The 18,286-nt window shown below is 42.3% G+C and overlaps 1 protein-coding gene across 3 annotated transcripts in view; it reads left to right on the forward strand.

The window, feature by feature from the left end:
* The window catches only part of atg4c (autophagy related 4C, cysteine peptidase), an 83,295-nt gene that overhangs the window by 37,332 nt on the left and 27,677 nt on the right, over positions 1-18,286 (forward strand). For all 3 annotated transcript variants that reach the window (XM_085982682.1, XM_085982683.1, XM_085982681.1), the window contains exons 6-9: positions 4,915-5,266; positions 8,357-8,427; positions 11,479-11,624; positions 15,018-15,096. In XM_085982682.1, coding sequence (XP_085838808.1) covers positions 4,915-5,266; positions 8,357-8,427; positions 11,479-11,624; positions 15,018-15,096 — 648 coding nt within the window. The remainder of the gene's footprint in view (positions 1-4,914; positions 5,267-8,356; positions 8,428-11,478; positions 11,625-15,017; positions 15,097-18,286) is intronic.

Raw genomic sequence — 18,286 nt, forward strand, 5'->3', positions numbered from 1 at the left:
AAAAAATAATCTGCTTTTTTATTTTTCCTACCAAAGTGGATAACCTCACATTTCCCCACATTATACTGCATCTGCCAAATTTTTGCCCACTCACTTAACCTATCTATATCCTTTTGTGTCTTCCTCACAACTTGCTTTCCCACCTATCTTTGTATCATCAGCAAATTTGGCTACAGTACACATGGTCCCTTCATCCAAGTCATTAATATAGATTGTAAATAGTTGAGGCCCCAGCACTGATCCCTGTGGCACCCCACTAGTTACAGTTTGTCAACCGGAAATGACCCATTTATCCTGACTTTGTTTTCTGTTAGTTAGCCAATCCTCTATCCATGCTAATATATTACCCTTCAACCCCGTGAGCTCTTATCTTGTGCAGTAACCTTTTATGTGGCATCTTAGCAAATGCTTTTTTGAAAATCCAAATACACTACATCTACTGGTTCCCCTTTATCCACCCTGCTCATTACATCCTCAAAGAACTCTAGTAAATTTGTCAAACACGATTTCCCTTTCATAAAACCATGTTGACTGCTTGATTGTATTCTGATTTTCTAAATGTCCTGCTATTACTTCTTTAATAATGGATTCCAGCATTTTCCCAATGACAGACGTTAGGCTAACTGGCCTATAGTTTAATGCTTTTTGCCTCCCTCCTTTCTTGAATAGGGGCATTACATTTGTGGTTTTCCAATCTGCTGGGACCTCTCCAGAATCCAGGGAATTTTGGTAGATTACAACCAACGCATCCACTATCTCGGCAGCCACTTCTTTTAAGACCCTAGGATGTAGGCCATCAGGTCATGGGGACTTGTCAGCCTTTAGTCCCATTAGTTTGCCTAGTACTTTTTCTCTAGTAATGGTCATTGTTATAAATTCCTCTCTCCCTATGGCCCTTTGATTATCAATTATTATTTGGATACTTTTAGTGTCTTCTACCGTGAAGACCGATATAAAATATTTGTTCAAAGACCGTTTCCCTGTTTCCCATTATTAATTCCCCAGTCCCATTCTCTAAGGGACCAACGTTTGCTTTAGCTACTCTCTACCCTTTTATGTACCTGTAGAAGCTCTTACTGTCTTTTTATATTTTTTGCCAGTTTACTTTCATAATCTATCTTCTCCCTCTATTATTTTTACAGAATCACAGAAACCCCACAGTGCAGATAGAGGCCATTTCGGCCCATCGAGCCTGTAGTCATCCTTTGCTGGTTTCTAAAAATTTCCCAATCCTCTGGCCTACCACTAATCTTCGCAACATTGTATGCCTTTTCTTTCAATTTGATACCATCCTTAACTTCCTTAGTTAGCTACGGATGGTTCAACCTTCTCGTAGAGTCTTTTTTTCTCACTGGAATAAACCTTTGCTGAGAGTTATGAAATATCTCCTTAAATGTCTGCCACTGCTTATCTACCGTCTTACCCTTTAATCTATTTTCCCAGTCTACCTTAGCCAACTCTCTTCATACCTTTTGTAAATGCCTTTATTTAATTTTAGGACACTAGTTTCAGACCCAAGTTTCTTACCCTCAAACTGAATTTGAAATTCAGATCATGCTATGCTCACTCTTCCCTAGAGGATCCTTTACTATGAGATCATTAATTAATCCTGTCTCATTACACATTACCAGATCTAAAATAGCCCTCTCCCTGGTTGGTTCCACAACGTATTGTTCTAAGAAACCATCCCAAATACATTCTATGAACTCGTCCTCAAGGCTACCCTTGCCAATTTGATTTGTCCAATCTATATGAAGATTAAAATCGCCCATGATTATCACAGTACCTTTCTTATAAGCCCCTATTATTTCTTGATTTATACTCTTGTCCTACAGTGTAGCTACTGTTGGGGGGCCTATAGACTACTCCCACCAGTGACATCTTTCCCATACTATTTCTTATCTCCACCCAAACTGATTCTACATCTTGATCTTCTGAGCCAATATCATTTCTCACCATTGCACTGATCTCATCCTTTATTAACAGAGCTACCCCACCTCCTTTTTCTTTCTGCCTATCCTTCCGAAATGTCAAATACCCCTGAATATTCAGTTCCCAGCCTTGGTCACCTTGCAACCACGTCTCTGTAATGGCTATTGGATCATACCCATTTATTTCTATTTGTGCCGTCAACTCATCTATCTTGTTACGAATGCTGCGTGTATTCAGATAAAGAGCTTTAAATTTTTTCTTTATACCATATTTACCTACTCTGAAACTATTTGCTGGTGCACGCTTATGTTCGTATGCTCTGTCTCCTCCTGTCACACTCTGGTTATCATTACCTCTATCGCTACCCTGCACTATTGCCTTCTCCTTTCTTTTTGACTTTCGAAATTCCCCTTCACCTGAACCCTCCCCCCTACTATTTAGTTTCAAGCCCTATCTACCGCCCTAGTTATTCGATTCGCCAGGACACTGGTCCCAGCATGGTTCAAGTGAAGCCTGTCCCAAAAGAACAGCTCCCTCTTTCCCCAGTACTGGTGCCGGTGCCCCATGAATCGAAACCAATTTCTCCCACACCAATCTTTGAGCCATGCATTCATCTCTCTGATCTATTGACCCTATGCCAATTTGCTCGTGGCTCAGGTAGTAATCCAGAGATTATTATCTTTGTGGTTCTGCTTTTTAATTTGGCCCCTAGCTGCTCATACTCACTCAGCAGAACCTCTTTCTTAATCTTACCTATGTCGTTGGTTCCTACGTGGACCACGACAACTGGATCTTCCCCCTCCCATTCCAATTTCCTCTCCAGCCTTGAGGAGATGCCCTTAACCCTGGCACTGGGCAGGCAACACAGCCTTTGGAACTCACGCTCTCGGCTGCAGAGCACAGTATCTATCCCCCTAACTATACTGTCCCCTACCACTACTACATTCCTTTTTACTTCCCCAACTTGAATGGCCCACTGTACCACGGTGCTGTGGTCAGTTTGCTCATCCTCCCTGCAGTCTCTGCTCTCTTCAACACAGGCTGCAAGAACCTCGTACCTGTTGGACAAGTGCAAGGGCTGAGGCTCCTCCAATGCTAACTCCTGGATCCCCACACCTGCCTCACTTGCAGTCACACCCTTCTGTCCCTGACCACGGACCAGATTTGGAGTACTTAACCTAAGGGTGTGACTGCCTCCTGGAACAAAGTAGCCAGGTAACTTTTGTCAGTGTCTGGAGCTCGGACTCCAGCTCATCAACTCTGAGCCAAAGTTCCTCGAGCTGCCAACATTTACTGCAGATATGGTCACTGTGGATCACACTGGTGTGCACCAACTCCCACATGCTACAGCTGCAACACATCGCCTGCCCAGACATCTCTATTGTATTTTATTTAACTAATTAATTAGGTTTTCAAGGTTTGGCATATCACTCAATTGTCTATATATAGTTTATAACCTATAATCATGGCTCTTAATTTAAGCCAATGCCCAAGTTTAGAGAAAAAGAGGAGAAATACCAAATACTCGGTTTACTCAGCGAATCTCCCGCTCGGTTTACTCAGCGAATCTCCCGCTCGGTTTACTCAGCGAATCTCCCGCTCGGTTTACTCAGCGAATCTCCCGCTTAATGCTTTCAGGACAGGAGAAGTAAGACAAGGAACTGGAGAGAAAATTCAATGGAAGAGGCAGGGAAGTAGGGTACCATTGATGTATTTCTGCAATAAATAGCCTTTACTCTTTGAATACTGATTCAGCCTTTAAATAATTACAGTAAAATATATTGTAAGTGAGTATGTATAACCTTTTTATATTTTCTTCATAGCTCTCCACTGGTCCCATTATATTCCTTGGCTGAGAGGTCAGGTAGATGACCTAGTCCAGTACCTCTCCCAGTGCTAATCCCGCTCTTGTTCTTAGCAGGAATCATTGGAAAGCAGTGAGGATTGGGAAACCAAAGTTGACTGGCCTGCTAAGTATTTCCAGCATTTTCTGTTGACTTTTCCCTACCTAGCCCAGGGGCACTGAGAGTAATTGAGATGCCCCTAATGCAGCTGTTGGTGAAAAATAGATTCACTCGAGTCTGTCTTAAAGTAAAAGTACACAATTTTATTAACAGAACGTTCTGGGAGAAGAACCATAGACCCCGCAGTCTAGTGATAAGCTTCTCACCGTTCAGTGGTATCGAAACTTCTTTTGTACAGGCAAAACATTACACACAAATGTGTTCACCCAATCATGTTCCCCCAGCAACAATTCTCTTGTCCTCATCCAATCACATTCCCCCAGCAACAAGGTATTGAAACTTCTTTTCTACATTATAGCAAAATATTACACACAGGTGTCTTCAACCAATCACGCTCCCCCAGCAACAACTCCCCTGTCTTCACAGGAATGATATGGAACCTTCTAGAACTTTGGGCGGTTTTTTAATAGTTAATTACAAAATGGGCAGTTTTGCAGCTACCAATTACTGTAACTCATCAATACACACAATTTTGATTCATCTACTTTGCATTATAGAATAGTAGAATTACATTAATACATCCAAAGGGCTTCCAGCAGATAGTTTGCAGAAGGCTGCACCACTGAATAATTGTGAAATATTTAGTGTTTCCCACATTCAATAACTGTTCAACAATAATGTCAAGCACAATGGTTTTAATGGGAGCAGACACAAACAGTTCATTCCTGCCCCGTCTTAAGCTGAGTTTGTTTTGTCTTGTGCCATTGTTTCTTATTTACAAGTTCACTTCTTACAATACATTCTTTAACTCTTTATGTTGCTGCTTTAAGCTATATAATTTTCACCCTAACACAGCCCTGGATAAGTTTAACTAACGCAGGAAATGGTGACCATGAGGCACTTGTGGTCTGTATGGCTCACTGCTACATCAGTGAAGTGTTTGCCTGCTGTGCCATTCGGAGAATCTCGGTGATTGGTTTTTTTCAAAGTCTAATTGATGGGTTATATTCCTTTGCAGATTGGGTCTGGGCGGATGCGCTACAAATGGTTACCTTGGAATCTGAGCTATTCAAATCCAAGCCATCAACAGTGTCTGACAGTAATGCAGATTTTACCTTCCTGCCACCATTAGAAAGACCACTACAGGACACAAGTGAACAGCTGGACTCATCAAGTAATGAGACACAAACTCTAAAGTTAAATCCTGTCAGCACAAGTGAGGATGAGAAGTTGCATAGGAAAATAATCTCTTGGTTAGCAGACAATCCAGCAGCTACATTTGGAATGCACAAACTGATAGAGCTGGGAGAAAATTCTGGCAAGCGAGCTGGGGATTGGTATGGGCCAGCTGTTGTTGCCCACATTTTAAGGTGAGTGGATATTACAGGCTTTTTATTGACAAACTTCATGCAGGACACTACCAAGGCTTAAAAATATAAGCGCTACTCTCAGTTCAATTTACTTATTGCTTTTTTAAATTCCCTTGACCTTTTCTGTGTTGATTTAGCAACTGAGAACATTGCACTAATAATTGTAAAAGTTTTCTTTTAATTTGTTCTTGGGATGTGGGTGATGCTAGCAAGGCTACATTTATTGTCCATTTCTAGTTGCCCTGAGAAGGTGGTGGTGGTGGTGGGCCTTTTCCTTGAACTGCTGCAGTCCTTGTGCTCCTGCAGTGGGGAATTCCAGAATATTGCCTTAGTGACAATGAAGGAACAGCGATCTATGTTCAAATCAGGATGATTTGCAACTTGGAGGTAACGGTATTCCCATAACATTGTGGCTCTGGTGCTGTATGGTAGAAGTCGCATGGGAGGGAGCTACTGAGTTGCTGCAGTGAATCCTTTAAATAGTACATACTGCAGCCTCAGTGCAACATTGATGGAGCAGATGGATATTGAGTACAATGCTAGGAGTGCTGATCAAGCGGATTGCTCTGTCTGGGATAGTACTGAGTTTTTTAAGTGTTGCAGCTGCAACCATCCAGGAGAGTGGCGAGTATTTCATCACACTCCTCAGTTGAGCCTTATGTAGATGTCACAGAAGCTTTTGAGGGTCCAAGAGGTGAGCCACTCATCGCAGAGTACTAAGCCTCTGCTCTGTTCTTGTAAACAGATTGTTGATGTGGCTGATCCAGTTAAGCCTCTGGTCACCCCCATGATGTTGTTGATGGGGGACTCTGAGATGGTGGTGCATTTGAAGGTCAGGAGAGATGGCTGGGCTTTCTCTTGTTTGAGATGATCATTACATGCCACTTATGTGACACAAATGTGCGACTTGGACAACATCCAGGCTTGAGCTGACAAGTCCTGCTGTCGGCTGACATGGGCTATTTCGTTATCAAAGGAGTTGTGAATGGAGCTGAGCACTGTTGAATTGTCAGCGAACAACTGCACTCCTGACTTTAGAATTGTGGGAAGGTCATTGATGAAACAGTTGAGGATGGGCCAAGGATGCTGCTTTGAGGAATTCCTGCAGTTATATTCCGGTGCTGCGAAGATAACCACGATGATCCTCTTTTGTGTCAGGTATGACTCGAGCTACTAGAGGGCTTTTCCTTCAACACCCGTTGACTTAATTTTTACAAGGGCTTGTTTGAATGCAGCTTTGATCTTGATGGCAGCTACTCTCACATCTGTGACATTCAGCTCTTGCATCTATGTCCGGATCAAACCTTTGATGAGTTCTGGAATAAGTGGTTTAGCCTGAACCTGAAGTGAGCATTGGTGATTAGGCATTGCTTAATGGCGCCTTCCATCACTTTGATTGGGAGGAGTCTGATAATTGGCCAGATTAGATTTATCTTGAGGTTTTTTTTTGCGGATAAGGCATACCTAGGCAACTTTCCAGTTGTTGGCTGGATGCCAGTGCCATAATTGTACTGGAACAGCTTGACTGGGGTTAGGGGGCTTCTAGTTCTGGTGTGCAGGTCTTCAGCACTACAGCCAGGATATTGTCAGAGCACACAGCCTTTACTATGAAAATGGGCCATAGTAATTGTGACTAATTGACTAGATGAGTTACTGATGAACTTTCTTGGTAGTGGAACTTCTTTGCATTTCAGGCACCCAGTGTCAGGATCTTTCTCTTCCCCCTGAACATTGTCTACTCCCACTCCAACAGAGCCTCTGTCTTTTCTCCTCACCTGACAGTGTCCTTTTCAATCTCATTGTCCCCTACAATAAGATTTGTTTCGTCCTTTCTTTCCCTCCTCTCACTAAATGTGGTTGGTCTCTCTTTTGTTTCTCTCTCTCTCTCTCTTTTTCTTTCTCTTTCTCGCGCGCTCTCTCTCTCTCTATCTCTCTATCTCTCTATCCCCTGAGCTGGGGTATTATCTCCCCCTCCCCCCCCCCCCCCCCCCCGCCCTCGTCGAACAAGTTCATTGGTATTGCAAAGATTGGAAAAGACCATTTTGGTCCATTTGGCTGGTTCCAGAGTTCAAAAACAGAAGAGTTGGTAAGTTGTGGTCCTAACACCAAGCATTGGGGCACCCCACACAGTACTCTCCTCCCTAATCCCCATGATCCAATTGCACTATGCAGGTGTGACCTAAGTACACTGCCCTGTATGATGTAAACTTATTGCCCTGTGTGATATAAATGCAGGTGCTACTGTCTGACATTTTCCATGGTTTGATAGGTCTGGTTTGGTCTGAGGTTCTGGCCCCCATTGAATTGAATAGAGATGCTCTGTCATTGACATCACTGGCATGGACTAGAGGGAAGGTGTGTCTCCATTTGGGCAAGATTGATGATTTTTAAAAGAATTTTTAATTTTTTTTATATTGACACTAGACAACACGGAAAGTAAATCTGCTACACTTTCCTTCCATTTTAACGTCCATTATAGTAATAAGAATTGAAAAAGTCTCTCTGTGGGAACTGCTTGATAATTAGTCATTGGAGGGAGGTTAACTGAGTGGTGCCATGGACTTTGGTTTTAAATCCTAAGCAGTAAATCAATCCTACCCTGATGGAATATAAGGATCCTGGGAGAAATTGTTTGGAGGTGGTCTCATTACAGATCCCAATTCAGTAAGCTCACTCAGAATGGCCATAAAGATGAGGAAAAGAGAGGAAATATAGTGGTCAGTAGGCAGTGCTTGTTTTACATTGGGGCTGTGGCACATTTTGGGGGCAGAGCAGAGAGCTTTTTACTCTACACCTAACCATGCTATAACTACTTGATGCTGACATAGGGTTCCTGAAATGGGCATTTCATTTCCCAGCACTGATACGCCTCACTTTGATGAGTGCAAAAAAATATGTACTTTAAATAAAAAAAGTTGCTCAAAATGGTGCTGAATTGCTGCACAATATTGATACGTTGTACTCTGACCTCGAATTTTTTCCTCAGTAAAAAATTCAGCTGTTTTAGAGTTTTTTAAAATAAAATCAGTCCAATTCGATTAGCATTGATTCCAAGGTGACTGTCTAAACCTATTTAAATCCATTGCTTAGGAGAGCGGTGGAAGATGCAGTGGAGCCCGAGCTGCGAGGAATAACAGTTTACGTTGCTCAGGACTGTACGGGTGAGTGACACGGTATGGTAATGAGAAAAGCTGACTGGGCATCTTGCCCAGTTCTGCCAGTCATCTGAAATTGATGATGCCAGGCAGTGTTTAACATTATTGAACATAACTCATGTCTGATGTGTTAAGAGTCAATGCTTCTGTGTTCTACATGAGGGTAATTTTAATCCTTTTTTTTAATGCTCAGCTCAGAATGAAGATCAAGGGGGTCGTGGCTGCATATGTACTCCTGTATAAACAATGTCATTGCTTTAGTAAACTACGACACCCATTTTCACTGAATATAAAAACAGGAAATGCTTGAACTATACAGCAGGTCAATCAGCATCTGAAATAGAAAGAAAAGGACAGGTTAACATTTTAGATGGAACCATGGGACTGGAGAGCTTCTTTATGATTGATTGAGACAAAGAGGGGAGAACAAGAGGTCAAGGGTACAGATGTGGTAACACATTCACAAAGAGCCTGCTGTTTGGTATAATTACCTGTAGATTTATAAATTCATATACAGTATTTATACCTCAGGAAAATGGTGCAAAGGGCTATATAATTATAAATGTCAACTCAGTCAGGCATGTAAAAGAAAGACAACAGCTCTGATTTTAACCTAACCCACCTGGTGAGAGCAGGGTGGGTTTGGTCAGATCTCCAATTTACACCCAGCCCGATTTTCGGCTCCAGTGAAGTTAGTGGAGCATGAAGTCGGGCGGGGTGTAAATTGGGCATCTGACCCGAACTCACCTTTTCTTGTGAGGCAGGTTAGGTTAAAATCGGGGCTAAAAGGTGAACCTATTCTGTTTTTATTTCAGATTTCCATCATTTATGATCTTTTATCTCTATTTTTAAATTGCTGTTTGATTGCAATTGGCTTAACCTTAAATGTATTTCTTAACATTTAAGTGTGTTTATTGCTTATTAGTATTGTACCGAATGATTAGGAATGGACTGTAATAGGTCACGATGTATACTGTATGAAGCTAATTAATATTTTTGAATTATACGTTGTTAATTTGTTCCTTCACATTATAAATTGTGTAATATATTACAGATGCTGTTAATACACTCTCTCTTACCACTTGAACCCAGGCTCAAATTCATCCCAGAAGGAATGAAAGTCTACCTCTGCTGGCTGTAAACATCCTACATGAAAGGAGTTTGGTGAAGTCTGAACCTGGGCTCACTACAAAACTAGCTTTAATTTGGCACTGGTTGATACTAAAATTGGCAACCTCGCTCAGAGGTTACAGGATGGTTGGTAAACATAGAAGATGGGAACAGGAGTAGGCCATTCGGCCCCTCGAGCCTGCTCCGCCATTCAATGAGATCATGGCTGATCATCCAAACTCGGTACCCTGTCCCTGCTTTCTCCCCATATCCCTTGATCCCTTTAGCCTTAAGAAATATATCTAACTCCTTCTTGAATATATTTAATGAATTGGCCTCTACTGCCTTCTGTGGTAGAGAATTCCACAGGTTCACCACTCTCTGGGTGAAGAAATTCCTCCTCATCTCAGTCCTAAATGGCTTACCCCTTATCCTTAGACTGTGACCCCTGGTTCTGGACTCCCCTGCCATTGGGAACATCCTTCCTGCATCTAATCTGTCTAGTCCTGTTAGAATTTTATAAGTTTCAATGAGATCCCCCCCTCATTCTTCTAAACTCCAGCAAGTATAAGCCCAATCGACCCAATCTCTCCTCGTACGTCATTCCTGCCATCCCAGGTATCAGTCTGGTGAATCTTCGCTGCACTCCCTCCATGGCAAGAACATCCTTCCTCAGATAAGGTGACAACAACTGCACACAATACTCAAGGTGTGGTCTTACCAAGGCCCTGTACAACTGCAGCAAGACATCCTTGTTCCTGTACTCGAACCCTCTCCCTACGAAGGCCAACATACCATTTGCCTTCTTAACCGCCTGCTGCACCTGCATGCTTACCTTCAGCGACTGGTGCACAAGGACATTCAGGTCTCGTTGCACTTCCCCTTCTCCCAATCTATTGCTGTTCAGATAATAATCTGCCTTCCTATTTTTGGCACCAAAGTAGATAATCTCGCATTTATCCGGATTATACTGAATCTGCCATGCATCTGCCCAATCACCCAACCTGTCCAAATCATACTGGAGTTTCTCGGCATCCTTCACATAGCACACACACCCACCCAGCTTTGTGTCATCTGCAAACTTGGAGATATTACATCTAGTTACCTCGTCTAGATCATTAATATATATTGTGAATAGCTTACTCCCATACTCTATTTTCCCCCTCTTAATTAATCCTTTTGTCCTCTTTTGCTGAATCCTAAACTGCTCCCAATCCTCAGGTTTACTGCTTTTTCTGGCCAATTTATATGTCCTCTCCTTGGATCTTATGCTATCCCTAATTTCCCTTGTTAGCCACGGTTGAGTCACCTTTTTTGTTTTATTTTTATGCCAAACAGGGATGAACAAATTCTGTAGTTCATCCATGCGATCTTTGAATGTTTGCCATTGCCTATCCACCGTCAACCCTTTGAGTAACATTCCCCAATCAATCCTACCCAACTCGCGCCTCAGACCATCGTAGTTTCCTTTATTTAAATTCAGGACCCTAGTCTCTGAGTGAACTACTTCACTCTCCATCTTAATGAAGAATTCTATCATATTGTGATCGCTCTGCTCCAAGGGGCCTTGCACAACAAGATTGCTATGTGAGAAATGAAGTCAGTAACTAAGTGAATTTTTTTTTATTAATGAGAAACCTAGGTGAAAGGTAGAGAGCCATAGTGAAGGACATCATCAAGGTTGAAAAGAGTGAAGGAGATTATGAAATAAATACAGGCACTAAGCTTGGGTTTCTAAAGCCTGAAGTTTGTCAGAGAAAGCAAAGACTGAAGGAGATGACATAGTTTCAAGGTCCTGGGAGAGAATAAATTGGAATAGGAGATGGTGCCATGAATTTTGGATTTTACAGTGTAGATGCAGGGCAGAGGAAGAGCATGTAGAAAAGCATATTTGGAGTTTTGGAATAACAAAACTATTATTAAAGCGTTACTCACTATCTCTTTCAGTTTACATTGCTGATGTAATAGAAAAACATTTGCAGGCTGTTGGATCTGGAAAATCAAAGTCATCGGACAGGAGAGCTGTTGTTATCCTAATACCAGTGAGACTTGGAGGGGAGAAGGTCAACCCTGAATACAAAGAGATTGTAAAGGTGGAACATCTTACTTTAGGATCTAAGTTATTCTATGATGTTTTGTTATAAATCCTTTTCTCATCCTAGTTTCAAATTCTTTCACCTACCTACAGGAGTCATGCTAGATCACCAATGGCGAGGATTTACAAGGGCAAATTCACGTAAAATGCTTTCTGCGCTGTTTGATTTTTGGTCTGTGCTGGAGTGGTGGTTGGGACACTGCAATAAGCCTTGCTAGCCTTGACCAAGGAGGGGGCAGAAAAGTCAGCCAACTTCCTGCTGATGATTATCCTGCAGTAACTTCTGCCGAGCAATGTATGTGTGTATACGTCTAATGAGTACAAGATTAAACTTGGTTGTAATGCCCTCCACGGTTACATAGCCTGTTGACAGTGTCATAGCTTTCATGTAACTTATTCCCATTTAGCATAGGTGTAACTACTGAGAGGAATGACTGAGACATGTCCAAGATTTTCTGGCATGACTAAAGACCTCCTTTGCTCCCCACGGCAAATTGACCCGGAGCCCCCTCCCAACGCTATACATGGTTGTACCTCTGTGTTTTGGACACATTACCGATTTGACTTCTGGTTTTTTTTAAACCAAAAAGTGGCCAATAATTTAAAATCAAAATTCACTAACAAATCTTTCTAGGTTATAGATCAGTTTTTATTGGCCTCTTCCCTGCTGTTTGTCAACTTACTTCAAAATGTTATTTTTTGGTTTCAAGCACTTTCCTATGTGCTGATGCATCTTCAGAATTTTGCACAGTATTCTTAATGAATAACTTGTTTTCCATCAAACTCATGATACAGATTTCAGCTAGACCTATTGTGCAATCTTTGCTAAGGGTACTCTGGGTCAGCCTCTAGATCGTCCACTCCAGACAGGTACTGAGCCAAGAACGTGGGTCATGGGTAATGGGTAATTGAAAGCTCATCTGGGTAAAGAGTCCAAATGGACTTTCCCTTTGTTTGATAACTACTAGACCACTGGAATATTGCTGTTTAGAGGTATACAGATTGGTGGGAGTCCAGGAGTTGGAAGCCCAATAAATCTAAGCATACCATCTCAACCTCCAGTTCTTGCACTACTTGGACCGTTAGTTGAAAGGCTAGTTATCGTACAACATAGTGACCTGTCATGTTACGGAAGCAACTGATCCAGACCAAGGGATTGTCGAAAAGGCTATAATCTCTCACTTTAATAAATACTTGCTCTGCAGGCCAGTTTAGTTATCCAGCTATTGCAGGGACTGCTGCTGAATTTACTTATCGCCAGAAAGCACTTTATGGTTTTGATTTTAATTTTCACATCAAAGGTTGCAAAGCCAATCATTTAAAGTCACTTTTCAGGCAGTGACCTTTATTTTTCAGCTCACCCCCCTGCCCCCATTACAGTTCCATCCCCCCCCCCCCCCTCCCTCCCCCAGGACTTGCCTTAGGCCTGCCGGTGGTGAGGCGAGCAGCCTGAGATACAACAATGTTAAATGGGCGAGCTGCCAGTCCATCCAAATAATGTAAACAAGGCACGAAGCTCGCGTTCTGGCTGGCCTCGGACCTCCCTGTTGGGACGCGTGCTGTCTGCACCCCATTGGGGTCGAAACAGGCCATTACCTATTTCTAGGCTATTGACTCCTTGCTGGGCTGCAGTTCCAGCACCTTGGCCAAAGGGCTGTTATTTATGTGTGCCTGCAGTTTGACTGCAAGGTGAATCACAACCAATTCTGCCCTTAATCAGTGTTGATGTGCACACATTTCTAAAAGAGATTCTTGGATAGAATTGAGAAGGGGAAACTCCTCACCTCCCTCACTCTAAGGCAATTTATAATGCACCCCCTGTCATTCCAGCTGAGTTTAGCCAACTTAGCACAGACTGGGGATTGAACCTTTGACCTTCTTATGTTTGGCCCAGCTACTTATTTACCGAGCTGAGCCATCTGAGGAATGAGTATATGCTTATTTTGTATTTTCACTGAAATTAGTTGCAGCATTTTCTAAACCATTAAAGCATCATTGAATGGTCCTATAATGGGAGTGTTTTCTTGTGGCTGTGTTAAAAGCCTCCTGAACCACACAATAAATTACCCATTCCTATGGCCTTGAATTTATCCACATGGTAAGCTTTTATTGCACATCACTTAACATATGAAAAGTGTGCTAACTAAGCATGCTTAGCTGGGCAGGTAATAAATACCTTGAATATTTCCAGGGTCAAGGCTGCTTGGTCATTTTAAAAAGTACACTGTTTTTATGTTCATTGCAATATAAATGAAAGTCATGGCTAACAGCCGATAAACACTGGTGTTCTTGTGACCAGTAAAGATTTTCAGTTGGAGTATTTATAAACCTCTTAAAGTGTAAAAACTCAATGCTATTTTTAAAAAACTGAAGCTCCCTGATGACTCAATAAGTAACTGAACTTCCCAATATGTTAATGAGCTACACAGATCAGCAGAGTCCCAGGTTCTTAAATTAGCTGATATCTGTCAGAGTGGTGCTGTTGGTCCCTGTTGCGAGGGGAATAGTTAGCCAGGGCTCCTGCTCCTGATCACTATCCAGTCGCCCTTGCTGGAAAGTGCATGTGTGTAGACATCGAGTGAGGGTAGAATCAGGCTTGGTGCCTTCTATATAACCTGCCAACTGACCAGGAACAGACATAACAATTATCTGTTTGGGTTGATATTGGATGACATCCAGTGCTCGTGGAACTATACTTAAGTATAAGTCAGCATCTTCAAGAGAGTAGGATAGAAAATTGGGAGGAGGAAACTTGTTTTACTATGTCCTAATTTCTTTGCAACCTATTGTCGTCTCGGGCAATGCACTAACAGTGGGTGAGGGGTTGGACATTTGACCTATTCCCATATCTCCATCAGAACCACTGGTTGGAATTGCATGAGAGCAGCCCACACTTTACAGCAGGAATCACTTTTTCCAGCAGCAATCAGAAGCAGTAGCAGGACACTGAGGAGTATTGTGTTCAAGTACAACCTCAATTGAGATTGGCTAGCTCAGCACAGAACTAGGATGAAACCTGGAACTCTGCTGCTGATGATTTCCTTCCTTGGGGAAGAGTCTGGCCTGTTGGCTGCTTCCTGTGACTGAGATAGTCTTCAAAGGTGATGAGGGTAATTTTGACTCTGCCATGGTGCAATGGAAATAAAAATGGGGAGAGATGCGAAAGAGGCTGCCGATTCGCTATTGCCCGTTTTACACTATTACACAGTCAAAATTACCCCCGATATCTGTGTTCTACCTCATCAGCTGAAAAGTCACTTTTTTCCTGTTAGATGGTGCCACATATTGGGTGGGGGGGAGCTGATTTCGAGCAGCTGTGTTTGGTATATTTGGCATGACTTAGAAAAAGCAGAACCTATCCTCACACACTTCCACTTTTGTTTTTGAATAGGGGATCTTGAGTCTTGAGTTCTGCGTCGGAATTATTGGTGGGAAGCCAAAACAGTCTTTCTACTTTGTGGGATTTCAAGGTTTGTGCGTTTTAATTTAATGTGGACTTTTTTCTCTCGATACTCAACAACGTGATTATAGATTTTGCCCTTCTAATCTTTGGTTGTGTCAAGACAGTATTTTGAACTGTTTAACATTAGGATGTTGTTGGTAGTGGGAGTCTCTTTTTAGATGAGATTATTGTACAAAAATTCTATCATTTTAACAATAAAGTGTATTTGCTTCTGTACTATTTTTCCAACAGTGTATGGGTACTAATACACTAAATAAACATAGTGACAACATTGAGAATATTTACCTCTTAACACAGCAAAATAGCAAAAATAACCTCATTAGTTTGATTTTGTTTCAGTACTGAGCTGGAGAGGTGCTAGCTTTTGTCTTGAAGGATGAAGAGGTAGAATGTCCAAATGTAATTACTGACATTGTGATGTCATGCAAAAATGACAACTTTTTGTAATATGTTTTGATGTGAATTGCATTATTATTGTATTATATTTTCAAACACAAAGATTTAGCCAAATGCTCTTCAATAAAGATGCACAGTAGTGGTTAGCACTGTTGTCTCACAGCGCCAGGGACCCGGGTTCGAATCCGGCCTCGGGCGACTGTCTGTGTGGAGTTTGCACATTCTCCCCGTGTTTGCGTGGGTTTTCTCCGGGTGCTCCGGTTTCCTCCCACAGTCCAAAGGTGTGCGGGTTAGGTTGATTGGCTATGATAAATTGACCCTTAGTGTTAGGGGGATTAAATACATGGGGTTACGGGGATCGGGTGGGATATGTGTCGGTGCAGGCTCGATGGGCCGAAATGGCCTCTATCTGCACTGTGGGGTTTCTGTGATTCTGTGATACCTCTAAGAAGTTTACAATATAAAGTTAAGTTTAACAAACAAAATCATAATAAAGTATCAAGACTGTAGAGAAAATAACACTTACAGATGAAATGCAACTGAAAAAAGACCAATCTTAATTCCTAATAAGCTGTAAATGAGTTTATTCATCGGCATGCTCTTCCTTTGAGCCCACTGACGCGTATACTTATCCATTAGCAGTCTCTTCCTGTTTAAGATTGAGAAATGTGTTAAATATTGATTGATCCTGTCCACAACCATGTTAATCCTGAAATTGTTGCCATGACTTATTTGAAAACTGGCTTTTGAATCAATTGGCAATATTTTTCCAAGTTGATTGCACCTCCATGGTGGGAACATGGAGGCAGAAAAGGAAAAAATAAATTATTTTAAATGATTAAAAAGATTAACATTATTAGTCAGGAACAAAGCAAAATTCAGGGTTTTTTTAACAACTGGAAAAGTGAAAATAGTAGGAAAAAAGTTTGAGGGGGTGCATATAGGTAAAGGGTATACATTTTTAGGATGCACACTGAGGTCGAACTGTCAACAACTTCACCGAAGCGGACCACTTTCCATATCTCGGGAGCCTACTGTCAACAGGGCAGACGTCGATGGCGAAATCCAACACCGCCTTCAGTGTGCCAGTGCAGCCTTTGGTCACCTGAGGAAGAGAGTGTTTGAAGATCAGGACCTCAAACCCCGGCACCAAGCTCATGGTCTACAGAGCAGTAGTGATTCCCGCCCTCCTGTATGCTTCTGAGACATGGACCATGTACAGCAGGCACCTCAAAGCACTGGAGAGGTACCACCAACGCTACCTCCGCAAGATCCTGCAAATCCATTGGCAGGATAGGCGCACCAACGTCCGTGTTCTCGCTCAGGCCAACATCCCCCGCATCGAAGCTTTGACCACGCTCGACCAGCTCCGATGGACGGGCCACATTGTCCGCATGCACGATACGAGACTCCCAAAACAAGCGCTCTACGGAGCTCCGACACGGCAAGAGAGCCCCAGGTGAGCAGAGGAAAAGCTTCAAGGACACCCTCAAAGCCTCTTTGAAAAAGTGCAACATCCCAGCCGACACCTGGGAATCCTTGGCCCAAGACCGCTCAAAGTGGAGGAGAAGCACTCGGGAAGGTGCTGAACACCTTGAGTCTTCGCCGGAAGCCAAGCCAAACAGCGGAAGGAGTGCACGTCAACCTAAGCACCCCACCCACCCGCCCCTTCAACCACCGTCTGCCCCACCTATGACAGAGACTGTAGGTCGCGCATTGGACTCATCAGTCACCTGAGAACTTATTTTTAGTGTGAAGCAAGTCATCCTCAGTTCCGAGGGACTGCCTAAGAAGAAGAGATGCATTTTTTAAATCTTAAATCTTTTTAGAGTTAATTTTAGTACAGTTTAGCATTAATATTCCAAACTACAGCCATGAATCTCAAGGAACTCACTTATATTTGTCTTTATATTTCTTATTCCCTGGTTCATCCTTTTTGAACTTCGTGGGTTTGGAAAGCCTTGTTCCGAATGCTGTAGCCTCATTAATGGGTAAAGCTAAATCAGAACACTAAGATCTGCTAATAACAGCAGCTTGAGATAGGCGCAGATTAATGGGAACATAGATTTAAACTTTATCCTTTTAAACAAGGATAAATACCTTGGGCACTCCTGTCTAATGGCTCCACCAATGGCTTAACAAGTTTATCCAGTCAGTAACTGGGCCGTACAGGCCAGGAAGATTCCTGGTCTGATCTCTTAGCTAGAGCAGGGATGCTAAAATTGGCCTAATTGCTCCTGGGTTAAGGAGGAGAAAATAATCCAGGCCACTGATCACAAAGCATATCCATGCTGGAAATAGGAATAATCAAGACATTGCCTGAGGGGGAGGATGGAGCTTGCCTGTGTTTTCCCTGTAGTCAAATAGCCTGCTGACACTCATTGTCGGGGCTTACACATGAATAATACCTATTTAGGTGAGACACCAGAGTGTACCAGCATCTCTGGAATTCCCAGCAAGGAATCCAGGACTTCAGCAGAGGATGACAAATTGCAAAAAAAAGAAAAAAGTTACAGTAATAAAAAACTTTTGGCATTTAAGAAGCTCTATTACTGTAATATTTGTGCTTGATTCAGTGTTGCAATGCATGAGCTGAAAATTTAAGGCTTAGGGCGATATAGATTTCCTGCCAGGAATCTGAAAGAGAAAGTGAAGCCGTTACGATACTGGACTAGCAACCCAGAGGTTGAGTTCAAACCCACCATGGCATATTGTGAAATTGAATTCAATAAATGTGGTAATTTGTGGGCTTGCACCAGGAAAAATGGCCATCAAAGCTGCGGATTGTAAAAATCCAACTG

The sequence above is a fragment of the Somniosus microcephalus genome, chromosome 3 (assembly GCF_052327205.1).
Source record: "Somniosus microcephalus isolate GS21.2 chromosome 3, FLI_Smic_1.0, whole genome shotgun sequence".
Taxonomy (NCBI): domain Eukaryota; kingdom Metazoa; phylum Chordata; class Chondrichthyes; order Squaliformes; family Somniosidae; genus Somniosus; species Somniosus microcephalus.